General features: G+C 42.4%; 1 protein-coding gene and 1 pseudogene across 1 annotated transcript; both read right to left on the bottom strand.

Moving 5' to 3' along the window:
- Positions 1–10,471: 10,471 nt before the first annotated feature.
- Positions 10,472–11,413, bottom strand: LOC145417909 (uncharacterized). The gene has a single exon (XM_080286518.1). It carries the CDS (start codon positions 11,411–11,413, stop codon positions 10,472–10,474), a length of 942 nt encoding a protein of 313 aa, XP_080142644.1.
- A 3,516-nt stretch (positions 11,414–14,929) lies between these two features.
- On the bottom strand, positions 14,930–15,754 carry LOC145417896 (neurotrophin 1-like; annotated as a pseudogene).
- Between the last annotated feature and the right edge of the window lie 1,418 nt (positions 15,755–17,172).

The following is a 17,172-nucleotide window of genomic DNA, read 5'->3' as shown; positions in this document are numbered from 1 at the left end:
AATGTTTTGCTGTTTTTATAGATGAGATACTATAATAACTCTCTCTCTCTCTCTCTCTCTCTCTCTCTCTCCGAAATACACCCCTCACCCCACACTACGCATCCCACACCAAACCCACTCCACCCTATAATTCATTCAAGACACAGGGCTGTGGTAAGCAAGCAAGCAGAGGGATAATTAGCACATCCAGTAGTCCCCTTCACATCGCCGCAACGTAGCATCAACCATCAGTCAAGCTTGATACACTCTTTTCTTTTTTAATATTATGGTTTTGAGTACCTGTCGTTCTCTGTAATTGTGTGTATGTGGATGTCTCTTCTCTCTCTCTCTCTCTCTCTCTCTCTCTCTCTCTCTCTCTCTATCTATCTATCTATCTATCTATCTATCTATCTATCTATCTATGAGTATCTATTTGACACACAAGTGCTCCTCCAAGGGTCATTTAAACCTCAAGTACATAGAGGAATTACTCAAGAATCAACTCATAGCCAGCATATGTTAATCCTCTGGCGACAGAACTCTATAATTTTGTTCCTGATACTTTCCAAACCATCATATTACTCTACGGTAGCCATTAACTCAAGTCTCGTCTATCCATCATGGTCGGGTAAAGAAGTTTCTGAATAACAAGCTTTCGTATCTTAAAAACCTTCTTCATGTGTTTATAAATGTGTTATAAGTACGGTGCCGCAAGAGCAACTGCACTTTCTATATATCTCTTAACTACACTGTCATTATCCTAAAACCCTGCTTCTTGTGTTTAAAAATGCATTATTGGTACAGCAAGAGCAAATGTACTTCCTATATATATCTTTTACCTGCACTGTCATCACATTCCCCGGCCTTGCAAACCCATTAGTATCACCAGATTTCCTCCTCCTTCATAAATGTGTGTATGTTTTTCGTAAAGTTGGTCATTAATATAAATAACGATAATGGACATACAGTATATTCTTCCTAAACTACAGATTCATTACCTTAGAGATAAGTATGTACTGTTAATAAGGAAAATATTACACAGTTCACCGTTTCAAAACCCTTCATCGCGCATATCATAAAATTAACCACAACTAGAGGACTGATAATAGGTATATATAATTCTCTACTGTGATTCCCAGGCTTAATCTCCCTATCATACACCCCCTACGTCTCTTCCTCGTTGCACTAACCACATCGACATTCTCTCATTACGCTCCATCACCGCTTACATCATCATTCTTGTTACCCTCTAGCCACACATTTCTAATCCTTTCCCTGAAGCCATCACTCTAGCTAGTTATTTTTGCTAACACCAAGATATATTTTTTTTTCCATATGAGAGAATTTCAAGCAGCCAGGGGTATAAAAACTCGATTAAAAGTTATTTCGAGATGAGGAATTTACTCTTATATCAGATGATTTTGTTTAGGCGAGGAATCCTGTTATCACCATCATCATCATCATCTCGTACCTAGTCTCTCTCTCTCTCTCTCTCTCTCTCTCTCTCTCTCTCTCTCTCTCCAATCAGTCATAATCACCGGATCCATTCACTGTCAAGCACTGATGAATGTAATACCGACAGAACGACAATGGGTCACGGATAATTGATGAGGTAATGGATGACGTAATCGATGACGTAACAGATGACGTAATGAGGGATGTATGTAGGGAAAGAGAATGAAGGAATGTAGGAATAAAAGAATGTATGAATGTAACTGAGGGAATGTAGGAAAGTTAAAAATGTATAATGCATGTATGGAATGTGGATGATGGAGTGTGGAGGGTGATTATGGAATGTGGATAATGAATGGTGTATGTTAGGATGAAACAGACAGAGATGTAATGGAGTCCGTGTGTATTGAATGGACGAATGTGGATAAAGGGTGTTGTAGTAGATGAGGTAGTGTGTGTGTGTGTGTGTGTGTGTGTGTGTGTGTGTGTGTGTGTGTGTGTGTGTGTGTGTGTGTGTGTGTGTGTGTGTGTGTGTGTGTGTGTGTGTGTGTGTTTAAGGGTCTAGCAACACCATCAGTTATCATTAATGTTGCTCTACCTCACCAACCGCCACAACTTTCCTAACACGTCCACCATATGCTCCTTCCTCTCCTTCTTCTCCACCCTGACAGACATCCTGATCAACCTCTTACACTTTCACACCACAAACTTCACTTTTAGTTATTAAAGAGCTTGCTGATTACATATTTATTATTATTATTATTATTATTATTATTATTATTATTAAAGTCGAGAGAACCCATAAATTTCAACTGTTCTTGTTACGGAAATTATGAAACTGATTTCTTTCCGTTTTTATTTTCTTAGATGAGACACTTTTTATCATGAATATTAATTCTATGCATCAAACTTTTATTAGACTCATTTACTGTCCATTAACGTTCATTTTATCCATTTAATTTCTGTTGATAATTCGTTGCTATTTTTTTCCATTCGGCTGTTCTTTTATTTTCCAATAATTTTCCTTTTTATTACACTATGATCTGTTTCCCCCACCCACTCTCTCTCTCTCTCTCTCTTGGGTTCTATAAATATTTAGAATGTAAAGTCGAAGGCTTAAATGAATTAACGTAGGTGTGGCCTATCCTTCGTAATCATCAATAACATCATCATCATCATCATCATCATCATCATCATCATCATCAACAACAACAACAACAACATCGTCATTTTCAAGACCCCTTCCTCACAACCACCATCATCATCATCATCATCATCATCAAAGTCATCATTTCATCAATACTATACCCTATCATCAACACCCCCCCCAGGTTAATCTCACAATAAACTTTCCATCATACTCGTATCAGTATCATTCTATCATCCATCCTCCATCATTAACACCTTCCCACCTATGCATCACTGTTATCAGCCTATCATCAAGAAGTTATCAGTATAAAATGAATAACACTCCATCACACAGACTCTACCTCACTGTACTCTATCATCACCTCCTTATTTACACTTCATCATCAATGCTGAATTTTCGTCATCATCATCATCATCATCATCATCATCATCATCATCATCTCAACGCTATATTGCCAACACTAAATTCTCAACACGTCATCACATATAGGCTACACGTCCCTATCTGCAGTCTATCATCATCATCATCATTATCATCATCGCACCACTGTATTATCAACATTAAATTCTAAACACACACACACACACACACACACACACACACACACACACACACACACACACACTCCATTATGGGCGCCGCATCATCAATAAGGCCTAAGGTGATGATGATGAAGGTGATAATAGTGATGCTGAGAAACAAAGAGAGGAGCCACGTTCAATGTCATCACTTTCACTCTCACACCCAAATAAACACACCCATCTGATCCCCCCCCCCCTTCTCTCTCTCTCTCTCTCTCTTCATGCTCTATACTTGATCGCCCACCCTCTGCTGATGTAGGGTTCTGTGTGTTTGGTTTCTGTTGTATATGATGTGTGTGTGTGTGTGTGTGTGTGTGTGTGTGTGTGTGTGTGTGTGTGTGTGTGTGTGTGTGTGTGTGTGTGTGTGTGTGTGTGTGTGTGTGTGTGTGTGTGTTTGACTTCTCGCTGTGTGTGTTTGCAACCATCTTTATGCAGAAAGAAAAAGGGATCGTTGAAAATGTGCAAAAGTTATTTCTTCTAATGAAATCAGAAAAAAAGATAAAAACTAAGTAAAAGAATCAGCTCTAGAACTTTTTGCAGAACTGAACCTTCCAAGATTTGTGAAGTCTCAGCTACTTTATTATGGGTTGCTCTTGACGGCTTTATTCATCATCTAAATGGCTTCCCGTTCTGTAAGGTTTGAAAACAATATGTGGGTGGTGAAGGTTTGAAAAAAAAAAAAAAATTAAAGTTTCTCATGTCTACATTGCTCCCATATACCTTTCTCCCTACGACGCAAGTAAGCAGACACTGAACTGAAGGATTTAAGTAGTAAGTTCATTTGTCCTACTCTCACCACTTATGTTGCCCTAATCAATCCCCCCCCTCCCTCCACTCCACCCAGGCCACCCCCCATTCCTTCCTCCTCCTCCCACTCCACTCTGACCACCCCTCAGTCCTTCCCACCTGGTCACTTCCCCCTCCCCAGAAAACGTTAATTAGTAGAATTCATTATTCCAATTCTCAGCACTGAAGCAGCATTAATCACCCCTTTTCCCCCCACACCCCTCTGACCCCCCTCCACCCCACACCCCTGACCCTGATGTGAGGCACCGTGACAGTACACCACCACCACCACCAACAACAACAACAACAACATTCAACACCACCACCATCCTTACCACCACTACCATCACCACCAGCATCATCAACACCAATACTATCATTAGCACTAATACGATCATAAACACCACTACCACCACCACAACCAGCACCACCACCACCAAAACTCAATATCAACACCACTACCACCACCAACACAACATCAACACCACTACTACCATCAACGGCACTATCGTCATTGCCACTACAGCACCACTACCATCAACATCACCACCACCACCACCACATATAAGAGGCGCTGGTAAAGACATCACAGGTGAGAGTAATGGCAGAATGCTAGGATGAGGCTCGAGTTGCTCCTAGAACGTAAGTGTGTTTCCGTATTGTGACGTGTGGATGTTCTGAAATATCTGAAGAAGAAAAATGGGTGGCAGCTAGAATTTAGGGAGGTTGAATAATACGTGAATGAATGAGTTGTTTGTTTCACTGTGCATGCTGTTGATAGTTCTCATTATTTCGTCCTTTTTCCTTTCTTGTTTCTGAATTCCACATCACCCAGTATTTAGGTGAGAAACAATGTCTGGATGATAATGATGATGATGAGGAGAAAACACATATTATAAAATAGAGTATGAGTAAATAGGATGCAGGTAAAGAAGGCAGTAGAAATTTGCGTAGTAGCTACAATAAGGAAATCTTGTTGAGAAAGTAAGAATGAAATACATAAGATCATGTACGAGTAAAATCACTACATTATTTAACATGGTGACGGAGCATTTTTAGCGCCTATGCCCAGAGTCGGACACATTAAAAACTTTTCCTGTAGAATTATCATGGGGTATCTAAATCTGCAGTTAACCTAATTTCGCCAAGGTTATGGGGCTTGAATAATGTGTGAACGGCTTTATGCCCCACTTTTCTGCTTATGTTGTACAGTTATTGACAGTTCTTCCACTTAGGTACTTTCTCCTTCCTTATTCCTGGACACCTACATCACCTTTAGGATGGATTAAGGGCCAGGATATTGATGATGGTGGTGAATAATGACGGAGTATGAATGATGCCCAAATTACGGAGATGATGGTGCATGGTGATAGTGAACCAGTAAAATATTTCACCTTCAAAGTAACGAAAATGAAGGTGAATGACGATACTGAATAAGAGAAATATTCAAATTCAAGTTACGAGGAATCAGTCAGCCACAGTCAAGGTTATTCTTACAAACCAACGCCTTGAGTCACTCCTGAAGACAGTTGGTTTGGGGAGGTAATGTGGCAGTGTGTGTGTGTGTGTGTGTGTGTGTGTGTGTGTGTGTGTGTGTGTAGGGGGTTAGTCGTGCTGATGTGTAGATTGTGACCAAGGCCGTGGTCGTGGTGGTGGTGGTGGGTGTGGTCGTTGTTGTGGTGGTGATGGTGGGGGATGATGATAGAGATGACCCTGCATTTAATGGCCTAAAAAGTGGGAAGGAGAGAGGTAGATGGGTGAATGATGGGAAAGGAATGTGTGGCGAGGATCATGTGAAGGAGAGACGAAAAGGATGACTAGAGAGAGTGCGAAGGCGTGGTGCTGGAGGACAGTAGTGACGATTCGATGTTGCTCGTAATGAAGGGGTGAAGACGAAAGAATACGAAAGAATACAAGCTCGTACTGAAGGGGTGAACGCGGAAGAATACACGCTAGTACTGAAGGAGTTAAGACGAAAGAATTGCGAGTCGTCTCTGGAGCAGCGGACCAAGAAACGCAGTAAACATGAATTTAGGCGTCTGGGGCGAAAGCTGCTAATGCTCACGGTAAATCGGGTATCTGTGTCGTTCATACTGCATTAAGGAGTGTACAGGAGGCCCAAGGTTGCCATCTGGGGGAAAGGAAATAGTTGTAGCAGTAGATTAACACTCGCACATGGCACTAGTCAAGAAGAGGTGCTATTGAAAAGATGTAGAGCCATACCACTGCTCTATTCTAACAGTGAGCTTCGTGAAAAAAGCAACTAAAGGACGCAAACCTGTGCCAAGTTAGCGTAAAAGAATTATAATTAGCACACTCAGCACTCACCACAGACGGTGCCGGGACAAAGCACCACAAACCTCCTGAATAAATTGCTACATCAAAACAACCACGATAACATAACCACATCATTACACCCACTTTAGTACCAGAAGAGAAAAATACGAGAAAAATAAGGAAGGCATTGAATGAAAGTAAATGACATACCTCTGACAGCAAGGATATTAGCAAAGTTAGAGCATTTTTTCCCATCACATTCCCGCCATAGCCCAAACTATACTTTACTCAGCTTGCGGTAGAATTCTTCCTTGAGTATTTGAAAAGGAAAAAAATATATAATAGGTATAAGGAAAACCGAAAATGGGGAAAAAAATTGCACAGTCCCGACAACAAGGCCTGTCAATCATTTTACCTGCGATTACGGGAAATAGGTATGTTGCTGACGTTTGTGGGTTGAGAGAGAGAGAGAGAGAGAGAGAGAGAGATATGCTTCTGTTGACAAATGAACAATGGTGACTGACTCTATACTGAAATAACAACAGAACACATACAAACCATACCAGATTACGGGCTCCTGTATGCCTAAAATTCCGAAATGAAATTGAAGTGAATAAACAGAATATTATTGGCAAGGAAAGATGGAAGGATGGTTGGAGAGAGGGATGGAGGGAAGGAAGGAAGTGGAGGAAGAGGAAGAAAGAGGGGGAGATGGAGGGAAGTGAAAATAAAATTGAGGAAGGGAGGATGAACAGCTGAGGGAAGAGAGGGAGGGATGGAGAGAGGAAGAGAAGGAAGGAGGATATGAGGAGGAAAAAGAATGAAGGAGAATAGAGGAGGGACAGGAAAGATGGAAGGAGTTAGGAGGATGGATAGATATATAGATGGGTGGATGGATGGATAGATGGATGGAAGAAGGGAGGAAAGGAAGGAGGGAAAGAAGGAAAGAAGAGAGGAGGGAAGAAGGAGATAAAGAAGGATGGACGGAAGGAAGAAAGGAAGAAGGGAAGGAAGGATGGATGGGTGGATGAGACGAGGGAGGAGAGAAAGAAGGGACCAAAAGAAAAGGAGGAAGGGAGGAAATATAGGATGAAGATAACTGAGGGAAAAAAATGAAAAAAAAAAAATAGTGCTAGAAGGAAGAATGGAGGAAAGATAGAAGGGATGGAGAGGTAGATGGAAGAACAGCTAAATGGATGAATGAATGGATGGAGGAAAGGTTGGATGTTTGGAAGGATGAATGAGTAGAGGGATGGATGAATAGAAGGAAGAATAAACGAATGAGTAAATGGACGGACGGTTGAAAGGGTGGATGGATAGGTGGATGGATGGACGGATGGATGGATGGATGGAATCAGGTAAAGCCAACAGGAGAGTACAAATCCATTACAGTCTCAAGAATTCTCAGATCACATAAATTTGACGCCTCTCTCCCGTAAGTGCTGCTGATCCCGTCCTTGTAAAAAAAAATAACCCAGAAGGAGGGCTCATGTGATGGTTCTTTATAGGGATGTACTCAGTTCTCTCTCTCTCTCTCTCTCTCTCTCTCTCTCTCTCTCTCTCTCTCTCAGAAACTTAGATCACAGTTTTTCGCTAGATAGAAGTGACATTACATACAGTAGAAGGGATAATTTCTTTAGTAAGGGGTAACTTCATCATACGTTTTATTATTATTATTATTATTATTATTATTATTATTCACTCAGGAAATAAAGCACACGAATTCTACACGTAAACATACTTTCCTTAACCACAGGACCTAAGGACAGCTCACCGACACACACTGACATAAATAGCGCGATTAGGGAGCCTCCTTACACCACAAGAATGCACCACACCCTCCTCCCCCGCCCCCGAGTAGCTTAAATGGCCAACCACAACAAAATTTCTCGATCCATCTCGTAATAAGTCTAGTTTCTTTGTTTACAGCGAGATCGTCCAATTCTTAGCTCTTGTCTTAGTGTGATTTGGGCGAGGTAAGTGAGAGCGTCGTTCTTGCTCTTCTTCCTTTTTCATAGTTTTATTTGTCATTCAAAGGGGAATAAATATTGTCATCATCATCATCATCATCATCATCATCATCATCGTCAAAGTATGATGGACAAACTTATGGAACTTCAACAATCTTCTCTCTCTCTCTCTCTCTCTCTCTCTCTCTCTCTCTCTCACTCACTCAACCATGCCTTCAAAATCTCCACCTTTCTCCCACTCTACAAATTTATTCATGACGCTGGCAGTGTAAAAGAGAAGGGTTTTAGTCGGGTCGGGTTGAGAGAGAGAGAGAGAGAGAGAGAGAGTATAACAAAGACACGAAGAAAAAAATAAAGAAACAATATATACCAACACCACGAACAAAGAAAATTAGGAACGAAAAAGTTAATACGACGCTAATAATAAAAAAAAAACAAATTAGTAAAAAGGTGAACGAAAGACAGACAAAAACGAAAAGAAAATCAGAAATAATAATAAGCCAAACTATAAAGAAGTATAAAAAAAAAAAAAAGAGGAAGGAAGAGTCGTGAGAAAGAAATCCGAGCTGAGAGAGAGAGAGAGAGAGAGAGAGAGAGAGAGAGAGAGAGAGAGAGAGAGAGAGAGAGAGAGCAACTTAAGAAATCTAAGGAGACACAGTTGTTTGTATGTTTGTGTGTTGTGTATGTGACAAGATATAAAACAATGTGACTGAAGGAATGTACTGTCTAATGTCAGCGACGTGTGTGTGTGTGTGTGTGTGTGTGTGTGTGTGTGTGTGTGTGTGTGTGTGTGTGTGTGTGTGTGTGTGTGTGTGTGTGTGTGTGTGTGTGTGTGTATGTGTGTGAAAGAGAACGGATTTGAGCTAACTGGACCACACCTTTATTACTTTATACCACAGCACCAAGCAGAGCACACGCACACACACACACACACACACACACACACACACACACACACACACACACACACACAAACTTTTTGCAGCACCAATCCTTAGCCACAATTATTTTTCTGAACATCTGCCACGAAGGCTGTGTTAGGGAATGCTTGGTCCTCTCAGTACGATGATTTTTTATGCAAGGAAGAAGGAACCAAAGGCCAGGCTTAATCTTGCTACCTTCAGACGATTTTATTCACCCTAGGAGAGACCTTTCGCACTGATGAGGTTTTCAAAGACTTATATCTGACTATTTCAATTCGACGCCTGTCCTTAGCTTGGGTTGACTGGAGGGAGAGATGAACTAGAGCAATGTAGGGTATATGAAGGAGGACGATGTATCATGGGAGGGGTCGCCATTGGGTAGGGACAGAAGTACCTGAACATTTATTCAAGGCCGCCCCTCACAGGATGCTGGTCAAAACTAAAGTTTTAAGGAGAACTTTCAGCGAATGAACATATAATGATCGTTCTTTTTAAAAATGTGTTATTAAGTTTATCAAAAATTCTTTAAAATGATGATGATGATGATGATGATGATGAGGTAAATTAGAAATGATGATGATGATGACAATGATGGAAATTAGAAATGGCTAAAAAAAATTATCATCAACTAATTATATTTCTTAAACAACAATAATTCCCTAGTGGAAAGTACAGCAGGATGATGATGATGATGATGATGATGATGATGATGATGATGGTGATGATGATGATGATGATGATGGGAACTAGGACTGCTCAGTAGAAAACAAAAAATCAACAGTTATTCTTTATTGCATGATTAGAGGAACTTCAGTTAGTCAACAAAACACCCCAAGTATCACAGGCGGATGACTAGAGAACTGCTTTCTTTACGTACCAAGGAACAGATTATCACAACAGTATCAGTGAGATGGAAACGTATACCAGTTGGCTTAGGAGGCTCCCATGCACCTCTACTTCTTTATCTATGCATGTAGAAAGTTAACCTACCTTTCTCGATGACGTCTTTTTCCTAGTTTATTCGTTACCTCCAGAAAACTATACTAAATATAAGGGAAGTCTCCTGGAGCGAAAGGGTTAATGAGGTCTATGTATAACCCATCCACTTAGAAAATGCTTGCCTAAGTAGAATTTAATCGGCCGGAGATTTCAAGAATTTTAAAAAGACTTCGTCATCTGTTATTTATGAAAACTATGTCGATTATGAAAATATATACATAAATAAGAAGAAAAAAAGAGTAAGATAGAAAGTAAAAATCGGTAAGGAAGAGCTATTACAAATTCTCCTAAAGCCCACGACAATACAGGCCATGATGCTGGAGTAAGCGTTAGTATACGTGGAGGTTCCTTAGATTAGTGGTCGATGGTGTAGGCGCCGAGCAGACAGGCACAGCTGGCCGGCAGTTTGAAGGTCTCGATGGCGAAGGGGAAGTACTGATCGTAGGGATCGTAGACGAGGAAGCGGTGGTAGATGGACTTCTGCAGGCACTTGGACTCGTAGCAGATGGGCACCTTGGGGCACTCCTCACCAGCGGTCAGGCAGTCCTCCACACGGGCCGTCTGTGTGAAGGTCTTGTAGTGAAGATGGACTTCGTTGACGATGACGCGCCACTTGCCGTCGGTGTTCTGTGCTCGGAGAGGACGGATGTAGGCGGTCTCGGAGGGGCAGAGGTAAGTCTCCTCCTCCAGGGTGTCGGGCCGCTCCACAGATGCTGCAGTGTCCAGGTCGGCCACGTCAGCGTACAGGGAATTGAACTTATCCAGGTGGTACTGGATGGCGGCCTTGATCTCATAGGCCGGGTATTCCTCGTCCTCTAGGCAGTACGTGGCGTTGGTCAGCTCAGAGCACGCGGGCACTTCGGGTACATGGTGCTTGTAGGAGGGGGCTGGATGGTAGGACGGTGTGGGGTGATAGGATGGCCTGGGATAATAAGATGGGGCGGGCTTGTAATACGATGGTCTGGGCTTGTGGGAGTGTCGTGGTGGGTAACTGTGGGCTTTGGGCTTTGGGGTAGTAGGAGGGTCGTAGCGGGGAGTGTAGAAGACTGGGGCTGGGGTCGTGGTTGTTTCTGAAGAGTCGTAGGCCTCACGGAAAGATGGCTCAGGGTGTGGGGTGGTGTAGCTTGGAGGGGCGTGGGTGTATTTTCTGGTGGGCGGCTGATGTGGGTAGTGGGCATCTGGGCGGACCTCGTAAGTGACGGGTGCCTGGTCCCCGAAGCTGAAGGACACGTGGCTTACTGAGTCGGCGGCCACGGCAGCAGCCACCGCCAGGAGGGTCTGGAAAAGTGTCAGCATTCCATCTTAACTCTCTCACGCTCCTATGACTCAGAGAAATAATATCGCCTGGCTTGAGGTTGAATACAAAACTAAGCTTCATGCTTCAATACGACTCGCTCTTAGCCGAATAATATGGACTGGGTTTTAACTAATACAAGGGAAAGCTTGACCAGATGAGAGGGCTATTAACGGAAATAGGTGTACGATGATGACGATTAACATCTATAGAAGTTGTCCTACTTTTTTGTCTTGTCCTTTTTCTGTTCGTGGATCCTATCCATACTACGTGCAGTGGGAGGCACTGGGTCAAGAGGATGATGAAAGTTGTAATTTGTGTGTGTAGTTCTAACGTGTGTGTGTGTGTGTGTGTGTGTGTGTGTGTGTGTGTGTGTGTGTATTTTCTTGCTTTGGATCCTACCCATTCTAGACATGTTCCTGACAATAGTATTATGATAAGGATGAATATGATTACAGTTCTAATTTGTGTTTTCCATTTTTCCTGTACTGAATCCTTCCCACCCCATATATAACAGTGGTAAAAGGGATGAGATGATGATGATGACGGTAATGATGATGTTGATGATGATAATGATGATGATAATGATGACGACCACTCTAGTCCGCCTGTCTTACCAATAGGTGAGGAGCCATGACAAGCAACCTTCCCTGAGCAGAGAGAGATGTGAACTGGAGGATGAGGCCGGGCACGGAGGTATATATAGAGGCGGAGGGGGAGGGGGAGGGGCAGGCGGGCAGGTGAGAGGCGAGGTGAGGTCACTGTGGGGGTCTTCTTGGCCCAGGGGTGGTCAGGTGGGGTGCGGTAGTTGGAGGGGGAGAGGGGAGAACCAGACTTTGTGGGGGAGCGGGGTGAGTGGAGGGACTGAGAGACAGATGTGGAAGAAAAAATTAACGGAGAGTGAAACGATCGTGTAAGAGAGAGATATGTTATAAGCATGATTTTAAAAGATAAGATCTCTGGAGGATTCTAATTAGTGCACATACGCCATAGGTTTCATCCCAATTTGAATCCTCTAAAGCAAAATCGTAAGACGTCAAATTATTATTCAGTATTAAAGCGATACAATACAAAAAAACGGTATCAAGATGCATAACGTAAAAAAAATAAAAAATGTAGAGGAGATACAAGTCTTCTACTCTGAGGAAGAAACGAGTCCCAATCACAGGCTTCGTGAGTGAGGTTTGCAATCGCTGATCAAGATGCAAGAGGTGTCCCCATTGTGTTGCGCCATTTGTAGGATTTGTGTGTTGTCTGCCAGCCATCCTGATAGTGCACTGCAACGGATCCAGCAACACAGCAATGAAGTCAGTGAATGGGTAGACTGTTGGATTCTTTTTCTTCTCTTCATATATCTCCTCATTGCCCTTGTTTTTAACCCCCTTCAGTTTAATATCGTCCTTTATATCCATTCTTTATCTAACATTCAATACACTACTATGAAGAACGAAATGATGAATGGGACTCAGAAATGAATGCAAAAGACAAGTGGTTATAAGAATACAAACACATGAATACGCAGACTTTCGAAAATGACAAGAACAAAACATGAAATTTGGAAAGAGATGAATAAAAAAATATATTAGATTTGAAATATAGGCAAAGGTTTAGTGGAAATTTTTGAATAATAATGAAATTTGTGTTAGGAGCGTATGAAAAGTTTTGCAGTAGTAATAAAATAAATGACAGAACTTGGGAAAAACTTTAAGCTATATCGAATCACCAGCTTTTCCGTGAGATATTCCACAGAAGCCTCCCACTGAATTACCAAGCCTGTTATTTCGTGGCAAAGATGGTATTGTAGGTCAGGTGACACGCCCCTTAATTCCTGCCGCGCGCACACACACACACACACACACACACACACACACACACACACACACACACACACACACACACACACAGACTCAAACAGACAGACGGTGTGGCCAAGGACGAGGGGCTTGGGATGTGGGGCAGAGGGAGGAGTCATGGGGAAGGAGTAATGCTTTGAGTGTCAGTATTTTTATCTGTTAAAAAGGAAAAAAATATCTGGTGGTAGCCTGAATAAAGTATCTAAGCGTCTCTCTCTCTCTCTCTCTCTCTCTCTCTCTCTCTCACGCCCCCCATTACTATTCAGGGCAGGCGTGGGCGGACCTCTCACGCCCTCGCTTGCTCAGTTAATGTAATAAACGTATGGGCTAGAAAGTGACGGGCGTGTGGGCGGGAAAGTGGCAAGAGTTAAATTAATAAGTTTATATATGGCATAAAATTATAGCAGTTAAAGTTAAATTGTGGTTAATGATGAAAAAATATGGTTAAAAGTGAACTAATATGTCTTAAAGTTAAAATAATACGTATGCATTAAAACTATGAGTTAAGATGTAAAACTTTAAGTGATATGCATAAGAGTGTGAAAAATTAAATTAGGATTATATTAGGTTCAAAGTAATTAGGATTCGGGTGTTAAGAGAGATCAGGGCTATCATGTTTCTTTTCTAAACGGAATTAGCTGGTTTCTAAAACAGGGGAAAGAACAAACAAAAGCAGGAGAAACTATGATCAATGTACGCAGCGAAATGAGCCGTGCGCCACTCACTCATGATTTACGCCTTCGTACAAGCAGTTACGCAAGTTTCTGTGCCTCAGCGAAGATCTTCCTCCATCCCTCTCTCTCCCCTGTTCGTTTCTATTTCCAACTAATTAATGGGATGGGTAGGGTACTGGAATAGGAACAGAACAGTATAAAACTATCAACAGAGTGACAGTAAATTGGGCAGTACATTCATTTACTCTCAGTCTCTTCATTCACTCCTACGAAATTCCTTGGTCCGCCCCACAGACAAACCTTCCACACAGAAACATGTACTTCATAACGTCTGTTGACTGAAACGCCAAACAAAGGCACGCAAATATCGTCATGTATGCATCTCCATAATAATTCATCCATTCATTCTAGCTTCTGTTAAATTTTCAAAATCCTCCTCTTAGTCCTCCTCCTCCTCCTCCTTATCATCATCATCATCATCATCATCATCATCATCATGACTCATATTCCCATCTAAAGAAGGAGTGAAGTATGTTCCAGAAACAGAATTAAGGATAGCAAAAACATATAAGAGTTTGAACTACCACCAGCACGCCAGTGAAATGAGCCACAGTCGTTCACACATCATAAAACACGAAGAAAGTCAAACACTGCATTCAACAGGTATAAACATAAAACAAATAACCTGAATATTTATTAGTATGATATAATTAGTGTACAAAACGCAACCCCAAGACATACGATGACTAGAGAACTGCTTTCTTTACGTACCGTCGTCTGGCAACATTAAACACAGGGACTACAGAAGGACTACCAGGTGCTATCGTAAAGGTTGAGAACAGTGAGTCATACTCTTTACCCGTTACCATTTTAAAAGGTAGGGGACTCCATCAGCTGAATAAAATAGTCCAGGGATTACCAAATTATTTAAATGACGCCCTGACTTTTAAAGGATTAAGCACAACTTATGGTATCATGAACGGCATGTTTCTTATACATCGATGGTGTAGGCGCCAAGCAGGCAGGCACAGCTGGCCGGCAGCTTGAAAGTCTCAATGGCGAAAGGAAAGTACTGATCATAAGGATCGTAGACGAGGAAGCGGTGGTAGATGGACTTCTGCAGGCACTTGGACTCGTAGCACTCAGGCACCAGAGGGCAGGAGTCGCCGGAGGTCAGGCACTCCTCGATCCGGGTAGTTTGGGTGAATTTTTGGTAGTGGACTTCGATGTTGTTGACAATGACGCGCCACTTGCCCTCAATGTTCTGTGCTCGGAGAGGGCGAACGTAGGCGGTGAGGGAGGGGCAGAGGTAAGTCTCCTCCTCCAGAGTGTCAAGCTGCTCAGCTGAAGTCGCCGTGTCCAGGTCAGCCACGTCGGCATACAGGGAACTGAACTTGTCCAGGTGGTACTGGATGGCGTGTTTGATATCATATCCTGGGTAATCCTCATCCTCCAGGCAGTAAGTGGCGTTGGTCAGCTCGGTGCACGCGGGGACTTCAAATCTGTTGTGCTTGTAGGAGGGGACAGGGTGGTAGGACGAGGCAGGCTTGTATGCAGGGCGAGGGTGGTATACAGGGGCGTGGTGAGCAGTGATGTACTGGATGCTGCCGCCATGACCCAAGTTGATGTTGACTTGGCTGGTGGAGGTGGCGTCAGCAGCGGCAGCCACGAGAAACACACTCTACAAGCAAAGGGCAGCAAGATTTGGCAGCTGTGCTATTAATACTGAGAGGACGAAATCACATACGAGCTGCAAATTTATGGAACAGTGGTTGGCAATAGATGTGATGTGCCTGAACACCACATTGCAGAGCATCTAGCAAAGAGACAGAGAAGCTAAACAAGTCCTGCTTCCATAATAGGTAGAACAAATGACTGTCAAAAAAATCTGGGCTTGCCTAGACAGGGACTTCCATTCATAGTTTGCAGTCGTAACCTATGATGAGAGTAAAACATGTTCGACATTTATACGTTGCTGCTTCTGGCAAGGACAATGATGATAGATTCTGATTCCGATACTACTGATGACAGTGATGGTGATGATCTTACCAGCGCATGAAGAAGCATACTGATGGAGGAAAGAGGTGTAAGGAAAGAGTATGGAATCTATAGGCCATCCTCTCTCTTATATATCTGGGAGTCCTCAGTAACCTTCGCGGGGCAGAAGCGTGACCTACCATGCTTACCTTTGCCCCATCGTAACATAGCATAACATTACATAACAAGCGACAACACGAACCACCATACGCACACCTTCCCTGCTCCCCTTAACACAGCAGAACATAGGCATCAATAGTAAAGACGTCAATTATCATAAGCTCACCTTTGCTCAAACTAATACACCACGACAGACATCAACAATACATTACATAACAACTACGAATATTAACCATCACATGTTTACGTTTCCTCCTTGGTATTATTTTTCTTTTAATCAGAGGAAAGGGCGCGATACTAGATGCCGGAAAGTGTTAAGCACGATTTTATGAGATTCACTTGTGTATTTGTTCAGTGTATGTTCTGCAGGAGTACATGGAACTTCGATTCTCCTCTGATTCATGTTCCAAAAGATTTTTAAGACAGGGAAAAAAGAATCTCATGTGCCTCCTCACCAACTGTGGTTATGTAAAATGGGATTAGCATGAATGGATATAAGAAACTGGTGGAATAGGTAAATGAAAAAAAAAAAAAGGTTGATTTGACATAACAAAGAAATAGATAAATGAATACAGTAGAACAGGCAACAACAATTTATAAGCATTAGGATATCAAGGGGATGACAGATTAATAGATATAAAGTTTGACTGGTATGCAAAAAGGATAAACTAAGCCATGGATAGGGGATAGCAGTGACAGTACAGTACAGCAGACAGTGAGGTCGACCACACCCACCCTCCATCCAACACCTTATATCAGATCGCGGTGAGGATTCTGGCAGGGCAGTATGGAAAGGTGAAAACGTGTTATTTGAATCCAGGTCTTTCAAATGTTCGCTGAAAAGTCCACGCTCTCCTACCCTACTGCCCACTGCGTTTCCACTCGACTGCCATCCGCTTCTAGTTAATGAGAAGTAATATTTTCCAGTTTACGGAACACTGCCTCTGCCAACACGCCGCCAGGTTAATCAATAGACACATCTTTCCCTCAAGCCGGCAGTCCTACGCTCCTGCACTCAGTCTTACGCCAAACCCGCAAACGCCTGACCACCCATGAATACGTTAGTAAGCACAACGA

The sequence above is a fragment of the Coenobita brevimanus genome, chromosome 14 (assembly GCF_032717465.1).
Source record: "Coenobita brevimanus isolate Jiangsu-jjx chromosome 14, ASM3271746v2, whole genome shotgun sequence".
Lineage (NCBI taxonomy): Eukaryota > Metazoa > Arthropoda > Malacostraca > Decapoda > Coenobitidae > Coenobita > Coenobita brevimanus.
The sequence above is the reverse complement of the archived record's forward strand: the minus strand, read 5'-3'. Positions and strand labels throughout refer to the sequence as shown.